This window comes from Bemisia tabaci, chromosome 7, assembly GCF_918797505.1.
Source record: "Bemisia tabaci chromosome 7, PGI_BMITA_v3".
NCBI lineage: Eukaryota > Metazoa > Arthropoda > Insecta > Hemiptera > Aleyrodidae > Bemisia > Bemisia tabaci.
The window spans coordinates 45,134,387-45,151,693 of record NC_092799.1 but is presented as its reverse complement, the minus strand read 5'-3'; the positions used below and the strand labels follow the sequence as shown (position 1 = coordinate 45,151,693).

General features: G+C 40.3%; 1 protein-coding gene and 1 long non-coding RNA gene across 13 annotated transcripts in view; one reads left to right on the top strand and one right to left on the bottom strand.

Moving 5' to 3' along the window:
- LOC140225170 (uncharacterized) overlaps positions 1-7,974 on the top strand; it is a 37,966-nt gene extending 29,992 nt beyond the window's left edge. Inside the window, exon 3 of the long non-coding RNA XR_011900309.1 lies at positions 7,836-7,974. This is a non-coding gene — a long non-coding RNA (uncharacterized lncRNA). The remainder of the gene's footprint in view (positions 1-7,835) is intronic.
- The window catches only part of Ndae1 (Na[+]-driven anion exchanger 1), a 139,501-nt gene that overhangs the window by 47,960 nt on the left and 74,234 nt on the right, over positions 1-17,307 (bottom strand). For all 12 annotated transcript variants that reach the window (XR_002009748.2, XM_019055367.2, XM_019055366.2 and 9 more), the window contains 4 exons: positions 12,446-12,508; positions 9,155-9,293; positions 7,881-8,100; positions 5,539-5,659 (listed from right to left, as the gene is read on the bottom strand). Coding sequence is in view for 11 of the 12 variants with exons in the window: in XM_019055367.2 (XP_018910912.2) it covers positions 5,539-5,659; positions 7,881-8,100; positions 9,155-9,293; positions 12,446-12,508 (543 nt within the window). In the remaining variant the exon portion in view is untranslated. The remainder of the gene's footprint in view (positions 1-5,538; positions 5,660-7,880; positions 8,101-9,154; positions 9,294-12,445; positions 12,509-17,307) is intronic.

Here is a 17,307-nt window from a genome sequence, read left to right as displayed (position 1 = left end):
AAGGGAAAGATAGGGGAGAGGAGGGTTTTGTTAGATTGTTAGAAGAAGAGAAAATTTGCTATGGGGGGAGCAAACTTCAACAAATTCCCAAAGGTGCCCCAAAATTGATCAAACTAGCCTAATGAAAGATCAAGTTTAAAAGACAGAGAGATAAAGAATGCACGCACGGTGGATTTTGCTGCTATATAGCTATAGTATTATTTTACGACGAGGCTTTTTCAGTGCTATTGGTTTGTTCAGTTGCATTCAAGCTTGCATTTGATTAAACGATTATTACTAAATAAGAGTGCTTGTCGTGACTTCTTGTTGTAACATAAACCGTTTTTATGTCTTTCTTTACTTGCGATATCAAGCGCTCCCGTGTTTTGACAGCCAACAAGTGGATTATTACAGTCACCTCTTCATGTGTTAGCCTCCAAGATTCAAAGTAAAAGTAGCAGTTTCTTCGAAAATCTCTTTCACATTCGAAAAATAATCAATGCGATTATCTCCTCTCCGAATTTCAGAAAGTTGAAGGCAGCCGTCCATGATTCGATATGAAGCGAGAAATTCCCTCGATAATTCGAAGCTTCAAAAGTTAATATGACTGTCACTCTAGGTATAGCCCGCATTTCCCCTGTCATTCAAAATCGACTGTTGGCATTAGCGCTGCATTAAAGCTAGGAAACAGTTTCCGAGATCATTTGTTATTCAAGTTAGGTTTTCTCGCATCTGTCTGTAGGCAATCCTGGATGCCTGCAGGGAATAGACGCTTTTAGTGCTACGTCACACATAAGCGATACACATCGATCTATTCTCATTGTTAGCATTAAAAGAGAAAAGTGGAGAATCCCTATGGTGACGTTACCGCTAATAGCGTCTAAGTATAATCAAGTTTAAGCGGGGAAAATTTGAAAAGGACCACGCATAATAGAGACTACTCAAATCGTACCTTAAAGAGCGATGATTATTGATTTTTATTGATTTTACATTTTAAGAAACTTAATCCATTTATCAACGCATCATATGCACTGGAAAGAAAACACATTGGATCTAGAGTCCAGGCCCTAAAAACATCGACATGAAAAAATACTCTTGATTCAATCAAATTTAAGCTTAAATCAAGAACCAAGCATCTTAATTTGAGCGGATTCCTTTTGATTTAAGCTTAAATCTGCTTGAATCAAGAGTCCTTTTTCTTGTCAATGTTTTCAAGAGTCTGGACTCTAGATCCAATGTGTCTTTTCCCCCCAAGTGTATGTTTCTTGAGTGCAACAGAGACATTTCAAACTATTGAAGGAGGACCGTTGGCTGCAATATTTAATTCCTGTTCGCGGCTAGGAAAATTCAATTTACACTCTAACGATATGGGGGAGACGAAAAAGAGTCGAATTTCACCGTTCATCTGTAGCGACCAGAGCTGACATGGGGGCGAGCTTTGAGTCGGAAGACTCGTAATTGAATTCCAAAGTTCAGACTTGTTATTTTTTATTCGTCCGCGAGCGATGACTCATGCCAGGATTGATTTCTTCGGATACGAGCGTTGACCACTCGTTTATTTACAATCCAGGCCAAATGCGGGGAGCCGCGGGTGTATGTCCCGCAGCTGGACCCTCGCTCTGCCGCACGGTGGATCGAGTCAGTACGAGAGGTCGGACAAAATTTGGAAACTTTACGAGCTTTTAACTCCTTTCATACAAAACTTTGAGGTTCTAGAAATGGTTCCACTGGTTTTCTCGTGAAATTTGCTTCCAAGACCACCCCTTAAAATCTATAACGTGACGAATTAAACATCAAAATTTGCAGTTTTAGTCAAAAGTTTCATGTCCGACCTTTCTAATTGACTCGATCCACTGTGTGCCGTCCTAAGGAAGGACGCTGTATGAGCACTCGTATGTTGCTAGATTTCCTCCGATAAAATCTTCCGATACAATATTCATTTTGAATAGCTATGAATGTTTTTCCTGGGAATTTACGGTCCTGCATGCTTGCTTAAATCACGAAGCGAATGCAATCTTTTTAAAAATCAACTGGAGGGGGGGGGGGGTCTACAATAAAGTCAAGAATCAAACAACAGCTACTATTCTTTGTATTTAGTTCACTCAAGGTTCCACTATTCTGCCGTGATAGCGAAGAGAGCAGTAAGTGGATGCTGGGATGAACCTCGAGACACATAAAAGCATGTGCTAATCATGGAAGGGTATGGATTCGATCGACATGAATCGATCGAAAAATGAAAACGTGAATCGAACGACACCGATTCGATCGACTAATTATTAAAAGACCGGTGTCGATTCGATCGACATGAATCGATCGAAAAATTAAAACGTGATTCGATCGACATGAATCGATCGACACCTATTCGATCGACAAATTTTTAAAAGACCGGTGTCGATTCGATCGACATGAATCTATCGAAAAATTAAAACGTGATTCGATCGACATGAATCGATCGACACCGATTCGATCGACAACCGTGAATCAATCGACAAACCCGTGAATCGATCGACAAACCCGTGAGTCGATCGAATTTTTGCGATCGAATCGGTGTCGATCGATTCACGTTTTCATTTTTCGATCCATTCCTGTCGATCGAATCGATACGGGTGTTTTTAAATTAACTGTCGATCGAATCGGTGTCGATCGATTCATGTCGATCGAATCACGTTGTAATTTTTCGATCGAATCGACACCGGTCTTTTAATAATTTGTCGATCGAATCGGTGTCGATCGATTCACGTTTTCATTTTTCGATCCATTCATGTCGATCGAATCGATACGGGTGTTTTTAAATTAACTGTCGATCGAATCGGTGTCGATCGAATCACGTTTTAATTTTTCGATCGATTCATGTCGATCGAATCGACACCGGTCTTTTAATAATTTGTCGATCGAATCGGTGTCGATCGATTCACGTTTTCATTTTTAGATACATTCATGTCGATCGAATCCATACCCTCCCTAATCATTGCTCATACAGAAATGCACTTACTGCTCTCTTCGCTATCACGGCAGAATTACATCGCGCACATGGCTTTATTTATTTCATAGTTCACGGCACAATTTAAAAAGGTTAGCGACAAAAGAACGAAATCATAAATTAGATAGTCTATTTTGAATAAAAGTCCATCAACTTCCATCTCTTCGAGAAAAGCTCCATCATATCTGGGTTTTTGTATCGTAAAGTATTTGAATGCATCACAGCTAGCTTGTGTCCTTTCGCGGTTTGTAGGAATGCCGGCATCAAATCGCCGGAGTATGTAATTGAATGCAAACACGAACAAACCAAAGCACAATTTCAGTGTAATGAAGTGCACCGGTCCCTCCGCTTGAGATGTCCCTGCATTATGTATTTTGTGCACGGTAATATGCATGCGCCATGAATGTTGCATTGCGCAATGTTCTACTGCATAGTCAACTGTTGATGGTAATCATTCCTATGGATGAATTGCCGATTGCATCGTAGTTCCGTTGTAGATAAAAACCTCTTTCTGGTATATGTATCTGGTCTTTATTCGACCCGAGATCTATACTTTTGTTCCAGTTACGCATATTTTTTACGGTGATTCGACGGTTGCCATTTTTTTTTGTGTCAGACGACGCGCGATACATCGCATCAATTCGTTCCATAATTTCAGCTACTTGTCATTTCTTTCGGAATTCGAGACCGCACTTCTGTTGTCATGAGATTGCAGAATTCGTGTACCAAATTTGACAAAGCAATTCAACGTAATAAGGGCTGGATTTTTTTAGAGGAAAAATATCAGCTTCGAGTGCAGTTTCGATATCAGTATCGAATGCAAGAATTGCTGTCTCATCCGTAAAATCACAAGTCTGCATATTGAAACTACTATTATACGTACTCACGTAGTTTTGGAAACGAGCCAGAAATATTAGTTATTAATTGTAAAATGTAGTCCAATTGTTTCAAATGTTTGAACTGAGTTGTGTAATCTGAATTTCAGCCAGTTCAACTGCAATCGGTACGTGCATCTCATCAGCCATAAGTGGACCTCTATCAGATATGTTTGGCCGCATGAGAGTGGTACAGATGTCTTACTTCTTGATGGCTCTCGGCCACGCTCTAATGATGGCAGCCAGCAGTAGAACGCCTTCAAATCTGGCGATACCTCCCGCTTTGCTGGGAGGTTAGTTTAGTTGCGTGACTCAACCGAACTCTTAGAACGCCTTCAAATCTGGCGATACTTCCCGCTTTGCCGAGAGGTTAGTTTAGTTGCGTGGCCCAACCGAACGCTCAGAACGCCTTCAAATCTGGCTATACTTCTCGATTCTCCGGGAGATTAGTTTAGTTGCGTGACCTAACTGAACGCAACACATTGTTAGTTTACTCATTTTACTGCACGCAGCAAGCTGATATCATCAAAAGAAGCATTACGAACAGTGTTTTCTTTTTCTTCTTTACCTTTTAATTTTTGCATTTTTCATGCGTCACAAATAGAAAGTAAATATTTCGGCAATTAGTAAACATGTAGTATGTTAGTAGGTATTCAGTATGTTAGTGAACCATGCCTAACATATGCCTCTAAATAGTATAACCCGTTGAGTGCAACAATTTCAAAGTATTTTAACCTTAAAATGCATAAAACTGGGTGATTTTTAGGCAGAAATTGAAGGAAGATTAGCGCCACAAGTGCCTCGAAATGCTCTCAAATGGAGTTAAAATTTCAAAAATTTTCCGGGGGTGGCCCCCCGGTGGTGAGGGGCCGGCCCCCTCCCTAGCAAAATGACCTAACTACGCCTATGATCAGAATCAACCTCGAGAAACTTAGATAATCCTAGCAACACTGTAGAGGTAACTTACACAACGCACCTCTTCTAAAATTGGTGGCTCTAATTTACTGAGCACTGAGAAGGTTGACCTATTTGAACACAAAGATAGCAAGTGTTTGGACAGATCGTTTCAAGGAGGGCTCAGGGCCCAAAAGGGCAGCCAGCCTTCTAACACACAAAATTTCACTGCCAATATTCAGATTCCAATTCAAACAAAGATGGCGAAGTATGTCAGAAATGAGCGTTCTTCCACAAAGCGCTTGCACCAATGCAAAATTCGACAGAAATGACAAATAGCTAAAATTATGGAACGAATTGATGCGATAAATCGCGCGTCGCTCTGACACAAAAAATGGCAACCGTCGAATCACTTTAAGCTAGGAATTGAGTGGAATCAGAATGGAACAAGATGGAAGAAGGAATCGGGACGGTCTTGGGACCCCTCCTCTCCCTCTCCGGCATCTGCCACTGTCTCAGAAGAGAATCGTAAGGTCTGATTTCCACTGTACGCAGATCAGAAACAGTTCAAGGTTAGACTCAGTTAGCTTTTTTTAATATGGGTAAATACAGAATGAACGAGAATTTTTCTCGGCAATTTTTTAACGATTGTCAGGTACTTGTTTTCAAAAGAGTGACAATTATTAATCCGGCCTATTTTTTCAGTTTGACGGATTTTAGTATATTTTTGGCCTTTGATATCATCGAAAAAAGACACTTGTAAACGTATAAATTTGAAAGCAAAAACTTGCAAAACAGTGAAACACTTACTTTTAGAGGACGAGTGGTTTCTTCCAATTTCAGCTAGGGAACGGATGATAGGAAGTCTCGACGAGGTTTCTTTCCGTCTTTCATGTTGATGTCTATGTTTTCTCATCAAGACTTCATGAACCTATCAACACACGAGAACAATTATCGTGATACAATAATTTCAAGCCATCTTTTTCCAAGAAAAGACAGGAGAGCATCGGCAGAAAATTACACATTTATGAGATGGTTATTTAAGGAAGAGTTAAAAACACCAGGCCTTTTCACTGAACGCAATTGCCTTCATTATTCAGGTCGGTTTCGGGGTCGCCCACGCAAGTAAACAGAGTAAAATTGGAGGGGATCTAAAAATAATCCATGAAGATAGCCTCTTCAAGTCTTTTACGTTTCCATGGTTCAGTTGGCACACCTCAATCGAGGACCTTTGACATTTTGAAGCCAGCTCGAAGCCGTTGTTGCGAAAAACAGATCGCGTGTTAAGTTGGATGTGGCATTACAACCGATTCAAATAGTCGGAGAGGTTTAATGAGTTTCAAAGGGTCTGAAGTAGTGTATCGTGCTGAGAGAAAACATCGTAAGAACATTCGTTCTTCGCCGATTTTTCTCTGGTGAAATATTTATTTTTAGGGAAAATTATTATTATTATTTTTCATTTAAATTTTCAGCTGCGCTAGATGAAACCACACATCAAATTCCCTAAAAGATCCAAACAGAACCACTCATAAATTTATTAGGAAATTCGAAATTCATCATGAGAAATTTGGCTACGCCAGAATGTTCATGCGTTGTTTTGCCTTAGCTTGGTAGTAGAGACGTAACGATTGCACGTCAATCGACATGTTCCCGGCCGAGTAGGCGGGAGGGGTCCTGTCATTTCACTTGAATGAGCCCTCGTTTTGCGGAAAAATATGTTTTGGACAAGCTACAGATCACCATTCGCTCTCAATCCATCGATTCCAGATAGAATTTATGGTGATTGGGAAAAAACACGATTATACGGGAATTTTTTTAAAATTCCAACCTTTTATTCGTTACGCTTCGACCAATTTCCATGCCTGCCCTCACGAGCGTATTTATCCCTCTTGTACAAATGCGGAAAAGAGAGGCGAATCATTGACTTCAGGCAACGGGGTACGAATTACAGCAATGTCATTCGATATTCTTAGGGAGAAAAAACTCCAGAGGTGAATCAACCTGCAACTCAACCCTCGTGGTTTGGATGTCAGGGGGGGGGGGGGGGGGCACCGCGAGGGTTGAGTTGCAGGTTGATTCACCTCCTCACACTGCTGTAATTCGTACCCCGTTGCCTGAAGTCAATGATTCGCCTTCAAATGGCCGGGTATGCAAAATGACTGCCGTGACGCACGAATAGTGGTATCAGAATTTTTCATTACGTTTACGGATTGATTTGAAGGCGCTCTTCTGTATACATTGTGAGTAGCCTTGTAGAATGATGTTGACCAAAAAGGTCATAATTTTGGGTTTTTAATCGAGCCGCATATTCCAAAAATCCCGAGGAATATTATTTTAAAAAAATAATGAGATTATTTTTGGTCTCAACGTTCTTATTTCAAAGAAGAGAGCGCAGGCGGCTGCATCAGATTGTGTATTTTAAGTCCCTTGGTTCGGTCATCGTATTCTGAATCGAAACTGAAAGAGTCGCCGTTTACAAGATCAAAACTTCCTCAAAAGCGGTTGTGAATTTAAAAAGCTTCGCACGGATAAAATGAGCTTTCTTTGATAAACTGTGAATAATTAAAATTGAAGAACAGGTACTTTGTCCACTGGTCCATTAAGAAAGCGTAAAGAATGGATGGATGTTGCATGGATGACAAACTAAATCTTATCCGATAAGGAATTTGAAGTGTGAAACCCTTTTTTCAGTCTTAAATGATGCAAATCCACCAACAAGTTTAAAACACTGATTGAAAAAATGCGTATCTCCTGATGAAGTGTCGATTTTTAGTGCCAAAAACGCGAATCTCGGCATTTCTGCCGTATTTTCTAACAGTTCGAGAAATTATTGAGACTGCTGATGGAGTTTGAAAAAGCATCTCATTCTTGCTATCCTCAAGAATTATTACCCTTCTAACGACAATAAAGAGGAATGCAGACAGTTTTTTTACTCTCCTGGAAAATCGTGTTTTCCGAGATTCGCACCTCTGCACTTTCACCATCGATTATAGGTGCTTTAGTATTGTTTAATTAACATTTGCACAGGCAGTGATTGTGATTGTTCAGTCAGTAATTTTTTTTCTCATTAATTTCTTAACAAACATTCTCAGGCATAAATGTTGCAGGCAATTAGGAATCGCAGAATACTCTGAGGTGAAGTGCGGTCTCACCTTATCCCTGAGATGTTCCTCGAGCGAGCCGGAACTGACGATATTGTCGAGGACGTTGTCGACGATCTGTTCAAGGGAGAGACCCTCCATGTCCAGGATGACAGTCCCGTTGAGGATCAAACTTCGAAGCTCGAAAAGAGAGTGGAGTGATAACGTCGCCACGTGAGGCTTCGACCATCGGTTTCCGCCCTCCTCTACGTCCTCCTCGAACTTGATCCACCTAAAAATCAAAATCGTCTTATGTGAATCTCTCTATTTGGAACTAGAATCCCGAAGGTGCTAGACACGAAGCCATTAAACCAGCAGAAAAAAAAAAAAATGAAATCCCTTTTATTGCGAGTTAAGACAATGTGAATCCATTCCTGATTGGTCTCCGTATTTTAGGACTTTACAGTGTTGCAAACGGAATAAAGATGACATGTTCATCAATTGCAAAGATTATAATCTGGAATGGACCCGGGAATCACGGGTTCGGCAAGGAACAAACGGAATGCATTAAATTAAAATTTTCTATCTAGAGCACCCCTAAAAATTGAAACTGAGACGAGATAAACGATAAATTTTGCGATTTTTGTGAAACATTTCTTGTCCGACTTCTTTCAAGGACTCGTTCCACCGTTCCGCGAGGGGGGGGGGGGGGAGGGGAGGGAGAAATTAAATTCTTGGCCCCTTCGAAAAAAAAAAAAAACCTAATCGGTTTGCGTTCTAATTATAAGTATTTCTCTTAAGAATAGTGTAAAAACAAGGATGAAAAAACGGGAAACAAGGCTAAAAATGCACAATTAATGAAACCCGAGACGTTTCGACTCAAAACTGAGCCATTTTCAGTCGGAAACAAGAACAATTTAAAAGAAAAAACGATAAAAAAACCTGAGCCCTACATGGTGGCGGCCGGGATCTGAGAGAAAGAGAAAATTGATAACTTTCTCTCATTTGTAACTTTTCTCCTTTCTCTCAGATCCCGGCCGCCACCACGTAGGGCTCAGGTTTTTTATCGTTTTTTCTTTTAAATTTTTATTGCTTCCGACTGAAAATGACTCAGTTTTGAGTCGAAACGTCTCGGGTTTCATTAATTGTGTATTTTTAGCCTTGTTTCCCGTTTTTTCATCCTCGTTTTTCCACTGTTATCATTGTCTTGGGCTGCTCTTAAAAATTTGTATCTATCTCTTAAGAATATGATATCAAAAATATTCGCAAGAACGAAGGTTCCAATTTTAATTATTCTTTAATATTGCCTTTTTCCTCCTCATCTTTCTCGTGGGTATCAACGTTACCTGGCAGTTTCTTTCCACTCGGCTGAGTCTCCGTCTCCTATGAGCTCCTCCATTTCGGAGAAGAGGGGGTGCGACTCGTGGGAGTCGTTGTCTCCGTCCTCGCCCAGGATAAATTGCACTCGCTGCGACGGTGGCGCCCCTATCGCATAAATAAAGCATAATCATCACTCGAACGAATTTAACTGTACGTTCAAAACGAAACGCGGCTCCGTGGGGAGGATATATTTCTTGGAATGAATTTTTCATCTGGATACGAACACATTACAAACAGAAAAAACATGTGTCTCGAGTATCAAATGTTTCGTCTAATCGTGACAGCCCGTGAGAATAGACCTCGGTTCATGGATGTAATATTGGATGGACTTAAGCATCACACGTCACGTATACATTGCAGTGTTTCAAAATCTCATCTGAATTTTTCGGAAGGAAACGATCTTAAATTTGCTCTTAAAATTTCGTGTAAGTAACCATCGTATGGGCAAGGAAATTGCAACAATTTTCGAGTTGAGATCTTGGTTCGTTCTCTTCCTAAAAATTAAAAGGAGGCATGAGAAATGTAAAACCGCATACACTAAAGCGATACATGTCACGTACACAATGCAGTGTATCAAAATCTCATCTCCTATTTTAAATTTTTGGAAGGAAACGATCCATCATTCACGCTTAAAATGTCTTGTAAATAACCATCGTTTGTGCAAAAAAAAATCGCAACCATTTTTAAGTTGGGATCTTAGTGGGTTTTCTTTCAAAAACTTAAAAGGCGGCATGAGATTTTCAGTCGTAAAAACCGAGCCTCAGTTAAGATAACCGAAGTTTTTGGTGCAAAACTTTGGTAATGTAGATGCGATACTAATGTAGATGTGACAATAATGATGCGACTGTTGTGAAAAACTATATCGACGGTGAAAGTCGGCAATCACATAACTCGGTTTGCGACGTCGCAGACTTCCTGTCATACTTTATTTTTTAAACGGAAAACTACTCAACGGTAATTCTTTAAAACTGTCATGATTTTTCTTCTCAATGCGAAGAAAATTCTGCAAAAACTTCAAGAAATAATATCAATTTGTTCTCCTTTAAAAAAATGACGTAGAGGCGGATATTTTCAGACACCGCAGACGAGTTATGTGATTGCCGACTTTCACCGTCGATATCCAATTTTTCATAGAAAGATATCTGTCATGTTAGATGTTTGAATTTTCGACACAGTAGTTTCTCTCCAGCCCATTTTATAATACGCTGTGAGTGATTAATATTATTTTTTTTTGCTGACAGATGGCGTAAAGATTAATAACGATCTGGAAACTTTGCGCACTGAATTGCAGAATAAAAAATTTAAATTAAATTTTCTGCAGGCTTTGTGTCGGACCCTTTGATGCCCAAGCTAGGTCAAATTGACCCAAGGCTTACTAAAATACGTGGCTCGTGGGTTATGAGGGGCCTATACATACGAGCGCTTAGGCCTACAAACAAATCCTAAATAAGGACTAGACATCAAATTGAAAAAAAGGAAGGTAAACACAGCCGGATTTAGGAGAGATGTGATCTGGTCCTTTTTTTTAAACTTTCCTCCGAATTTGAGTAACATCTTGTTGGCAGCATAGAGCGGAGCATTGCGAGTTCACGCCTCACGCCATCGCGCCTTCAATTTTGTAGATGCAACACGGACATCCATAAAGTACGAATAGTTGTATCTCTGCTCTGTCGTCAACCCGCGTCTCTCCTTGCTCTTAATCCAACGGTTGTCTTATTTGTGGTGATGTTTCAAGGGCTATTTGAGCAACACCGTCGAAGATAGGAGAGAAGTAATCCAGCCTTGTTATTACTTTCTCGTTTTTTTTTATTCTTGGCAACTTTGATTAAATAATAGCGTATCTCATGAATATTGATAAAATATGTTTCTTAATGCTTGAGAAACTCATGCCTGTGTTACACTCATAATTTAAATTTTGAATTTCTAATTTTACTCGTAGTATTGTCATGAATCATGTGAAGTTTTATGAAAATTTTTCCACTCCCTCCCCTCTCCGAAAAGTACATCGCAAGTATTTCAAGTTGCTGCAAATGTAAAAACTACAAATATTCATATTTTCCAATATCGTACGAGAATGTCCGTTTCCCTTGATCTTTTATTATTTAGTCGTGATTACTTTCCATTGATCAATCCTCAAATCTATGCGATCTGTTTTTGAGTAACCGAATTTGAGTAACACCTTGTTGGCAGCATAGAGCGGAGCATAGCGAATTCACGCCTCACGCCATCGCGCCTTCAATTTTGTACATGCAACACGGACATCCATAAAGTGCGAATAGTTGTATCTCTGCGCCGTCGTCAACCCGCGCCTCTCCTTGCTCTTAATTCAACGGTTGTCTTTTGTGATGATGTTTCAAGAGCCACGTGAGAAACACCGCCGAAGATGGGAAAAGCGTAATCCGGCCTCGATTTTCTAATTTTTGTCCCGAATCTGAATGACATCTCATTGGTGGCAAAGATCGGTGCATTGCCCGTTCACGCTTCGCACCATCGCGCCTTCAATTTTTCAGACGCAACATGGACATCCATCAATCGCAGATAGTTTTATCTCTGCGCTTGAGATGTTTCTTAATTTTGAAATTAAAAAAAGTGAAGGTCATACGGACTAAAGGTCGGTGTCCCGTGGGCGCTGGCAAATTTATTTTTGCGTAGAAAATAATCATAGCCGGCAGGAGTTCGTTGAAAGAGCAAAGTTTAAAGTGAAGCTGAAATTATTCTTATGATCCTGCTTTGTCCTCCATTTTACCTCATTTTTCATCCTCCTTTTTAATATTTTCCGGTGTACATTACTTTGATTAACTTTAAGTAGAACCGGCTCAACTGAAATTAATGTCATCTAATTTCCCGCGTATTTTTCTCATTAGACCAAAATTGGGGCAACTTAATGCCCTGAGATTTTCAGTGAAAATGCCGTAGATCGTAAAAAAAGAACTAAGGACAAATTTTGTCAGAAAAAAAATTTGATTTAAATAATTTGGGTAGAAATTAGGCAACGTCCGATATGTTTAGCCTAGTTCTGTGCCTGTCAAAACCGTTCAACTTTGCATGATTTCGGTAAAGATTAATATTTTGAAATCATACCCCCATCATATTCGCTTACGAATTTTTTTCTTGAAGTCCCTTCATTTACAATTGAATGAGGAGCAAAAAATGGTAATCTCACTCACCATTCAAAAGAAATTCTTGTAGGGTTAACTAAACGCCTTAAAGCGCTTAATAAAAACGCTTAATAAAGTAATCAACATTTTGAAACTTACATTCTCCATCGTCGGTAAAACTGCCCAGCCTGCTGCTTCGTCGTCGCATCATAAGTCGCGGTGCTGTAACAAAAGAAATTAGAAACTTCATTATGATTTTTTCCGCACATCTTTAAAGCATATTTTTGGAGTACCTAATGGCATGATGCTTTACTTTATTTCAGAGAGGGTTTAAAAGAAAGAGTGAATTTTATTTCAAGGTCCGGAACTAGTTTTTACATCCGAACCGCTTTACGGCACATTATATTCTATATTCAAACCTCAACTTTGGTGACGTCAAACCGCAATATTTTAAGTTTCTGATGTGTTATTTTGAAATCACCTACTGAGGTGGTTAAAAGCGACGGTATCGATGATCAGTATGTTCAATCATCGAGCGGCAACATCTAGGTTGATCAGAGATGAGAAAGAAACAAACAGAAACGTGGAGGAAGTTCTGAACTTCATGGGCGTACGAAATGTGGGTCAAGGCCCCCTTTAGGATTGAAAATAGTATCATCTGCCTCCCTCTCCCCTCAAAATTCTAGATGGTGGGAAAAATTGAAAACCCCTAACCGAGGATTATTATCCCTCTTAACGTAGAGTCTCAAATAAAAACCCCGTGTTCATTCAGTTAGTATTTTCTAAAATTTTCATCACAAAAACCTCAAAATGTGCCCTGGTAGATTTAAGATTTCAAAAATTTGCCGGATCTATTGAACGCAATGATTCGACAGGATTTTGTGCTGAAAGTGAAAAAGAAACGTAATTATTCAGCAGAAATTGATGGAAAATCTGCGTCACGGGAACCTCGAATTATGACGGTGATTGGCCACGGAGAGAAAAGACGGGGCACCTTTTTGCGCACATAGCTTTGCAATGGACGACCAGATATGATTTTCCATTTCAGCCATTCCGTGAGCTCGTGACGATAACGATTCAAGCGAGATACGACGTCTCAATACGTTTGTGTTGTTTGCGAGACGCGTTTGTGGCATTGAGCGATTATTCGTCGCTGAGTTAACCACCAGGACGCCCCGCTGAGTGTGGAGCCACCCTTATTCCGCCCTTATAACGCTCCGAATTGGTGGGCGACTTATCATCCGAGGCTGTCAACCGCGGTTGAGCTACAAGTTGGCTCCGCTCCAAATTTTCCCAGCATCAGGTCTGCATTGTATTTGTTGCTTCCCTGTTCCATTCATCTTTTCGGCTGAAGCATTCGTGCTGCGGAGTTCCTCCATCTTACATCCATGGGTAAAACATCAGGTGGAATACATCGGACGAATTTATACCGCGGGTCTAAATAGCATTCGCTCAAGGGTGCAAGAGGTGAATGCGTATACCTTGCCCCAGAGGTTAGTGCTTAAAAGTCTTTGCGGATACACCCTGGCGCGCGAGAATTACGATTTATTGCTCCCAAGAGAGAAAAATAGGAAAGAAACTAGGGCACCCCTTACGAAGAAATTACAGATGCTATTAAAAATTCTTGCTTGTGCAATCTTGTAGTTCCCTGTAAGGGACCCTGAATCTTGCAATAATTCTCAGCCGCAGTTGCGTAGAGGGGGGTCTGGATCCCCCCCCCCAACCCCCTTAGCTTCGTTAATTTTACCTTTTTTCAATATTGGAGGGCAGACATCATATATAAGCTCAGAGACCTCCTAAATTTGCATAACTGGTAACGCTCAGTTCCAGCGTTCTACCGGGCCGATTTTCATGATTTTTGCGGCTATTGACAGGCAATTGTCTCTAAATGAGTCCGCTCTATTCGGATTTTGAAAATATGACCCACGTTTTCTTATATTACGTGGTAAAGCTGCGAATTCTCCCATTTAAACGATGCATTTTTTTATTTTTTGTCATAGTTCGTTTGAGCGTTCTACTGAGCCGATTTCCATGATTTTTCGGTTATCGACAGGTGATAGTTCCTAAATGAGCCCGCTCTAATCAGATTTTGGAAATAAGATCCAGGTGTTTTTAAATTAGAGAAGACCACAAAGCTTAGAAAGGGGGGGATTTCAAATTTAGCGGAAAATGTTGAATCCTGATCTGTTAGTAGGGTAAGTGAATCGAAGGTATCTCCTTTGGTGCAGACTATCCAAAAGCGACGAAACGATTCGTTCCGTTCCGTTCCAGTCTTGGCGTGAAGTTTGAACAAATATTCTTTCCGTCGATTCGCATTGGTCCAATCGCTCCCGGCCGGGGGGAGATTGGACAAATGAGAGTCGGGTATTGAAATCTTTTCATTTTTTTTTGGTCGTCCTCCTGTCGACGCGGACCTAGAGCGCGAAGCGCCCTCTGGGGGTTAGGCCGCGTAGCGGCCATGGATGGGAATAGCCCCCCAGTAAAATATTATCAGGGACGTACACAAAATAATGTAAATTTACCGTCACGGATCCTCCCCCCTTAAAGAATCTTTGCTACGCCAGTAATATGAAGCTGCAGGGCGAAGCTAAAGAGAATGGAGCATGTAGTTTTGTCCCACCGAGCATCCTATTAACGAATTAACGATGTATGTCTCCCTGTCTGGGCATATATTTGTCATAACATCATGCTTTACATACCTTTGGTGACAAAATCGATACAATGGAAAAATGGCGTTGCCAAGTATCAAATAATTTCACCGATGATGTCACGGGAGCAGGCGAGGTCTACGGTATGAAAAGGCAAACTTGGCAACTCATCTGACAACACTCCTGTAATTACGAACAGTTACCGTTCCGTAACTCTACCTTCAGCTCGGGAAAAATCCTCGCCCTGTTAATTTCAGCCCCATTATTAAAAGTGGGGCGCACGGCCGTAGTTTTCAGACTGCGATGAAATTCGCTTCATTTTTGAGTGGGGTGCAGGAGCGGCAGAAACGCTCAATTGCCCCGCAGAATGTTGCAACAGGACTTTTGTGGGCTCTCTAATTTCAGTCTCGTCGGAGCGAATTGTTGTACAAAAAACAGCGTCTTGTGAGCATGACAAGAGACTTTCGTCTGTCATAACGAGGATGTTATCTGTCGCTTGAGCTTTAGACGAGGCGCTCAACGCTTTTTGCATTTTCTTGATGTTAAGCTTGAAATCTACCAGATGCTTTTAAGGCGTTAGCGCCGGTTTATAACAGCCAAAGTCAGATTTTTTTTTAAAATGTTCTTTACCGAGGTCCTCCAATTTATGTTATGCGAATGAATTCTACACGGTAAGTTGTTGACTTCCATGGTTTATTCTGGTTGTTACATCATTTTAAATCTTTAAATGTCGGTTTCAGCGAGAGCTACGCAATCCGTGGCATGGAAAAAAGATGGATTTTTGCTCCATCATACACTGAAAATATTGGCGCGTATACGTAGTATACCGCCTTTGCGATCGTTTCGAACCCTGCTCGATACAATAACCGAGTCCCTTAGTTCCTTACCGAAAAGTGACTACCGCGAACTTCTGAGATTTTCCAAAGCGTGTAAAAAGTTTATTTATCCATCAATAATTATGATTTAAAGTTGTTTCTCATTCTGGGGCTCATTAGTTTATGTGCAGTGAATACCAAGAGTCTACGTTACTTGGTTTTTTCAAAAAAAGCCTAAGAATGCGACGCGCTGATTTAAATTATGCATATATAAGCAGAATCAAGCGAATTGATTCGAGGATGGCTGAGCAGGTCGGCACTCTCGAAATGAGAATTTAACTCCTCCGTTTTGTTCAAAACGTTGCTTTGACAGATCTGTAACCTCGGTTATAATTTCCAAAAGTTGGTACCCGTGCTCTGATAGTGCTGTTCATCTGACAACATTGTCAGTGTCAGCTGATAAAATGTATATTTTCACAGTGCAATCTGTGTAAGTGCAATCTGTGATGAGCCTCGAGACTCATTAGACCATTAGCTAAACGTGGCTCATACAGGAATCCACTTACCCCTCTCTTTCCCACGCTCCTGCTCACTGCGTCGGCGTCTCGACGAACAATAGCTAATGACGGTTGCCAAGCGATGCCGGGATCCTCAGCCCCTCGCCCAATTACTTACGCTTCATTAACCATTTCACCGTCACGCTAGGATTCGTCCAATTTTCAAAAAAAATTGTTTCGCGAGTTTTTAGCAATTTTTTCCTTACTCTCCGTTAAAACACGAATTAAAAGAGGTCTCATTCATAAAAATCGGCCAAATAGAAGAGAAGTTACAGTATTCGAAATCCGAAGAAATCAACAAAACTTCTCCAAACAAAAAATAAAATGAAGGGGGAAAAAAAGAAATGTATAAATTACAATTTAATATGATTGACCTCAGAATGTGACAAGCAATTCAATTATAAAAAGGAGAAAAAATTGAGTGAAATTACAAAAAATTAGCCTCTTGCAAGGGGCTTCCTTGTATGAGTTTTGACCTGAAGACAAGTAAATCCCGTTATATTATTAAAACGAAATTGACTCCATAGTTTAATGCCTTAGTTTCTTGAATACGATTATTTTAAGCACTCGATTTATATCAGCAATTTTACCCATGAGGTGATTTCCTGAGAGCTGATAATATCACGAATTTCTCATAGAGCCCTTCAAAAATGGCTTGCTTTTTGGGCAGCCGATTCGGCCATCAAACCGGGGTTTAAATGGAAGCTGATAATAACACAAAGCTCTGAGAACAATTTTAAGATGAGTATAGGAACGGTTTGTACATTACGAGGAGAGGCGGGCATTCTGTTCAGCATATCGATACATAAGTATTTTCACACGTAGAATTCAATTTTCACGTCAGGGAGTCGACATATTTTGATTTTTTCGATTTTATACGGAAAATTTATGGTTTTTCGGGATTGAAATTACTTACAATTGTTTCATGAAAAATGAATGCACCCAAAATGACTATAGCATTTTGACTTTCACATACCTACGTGCACTCACTAAATTGATTG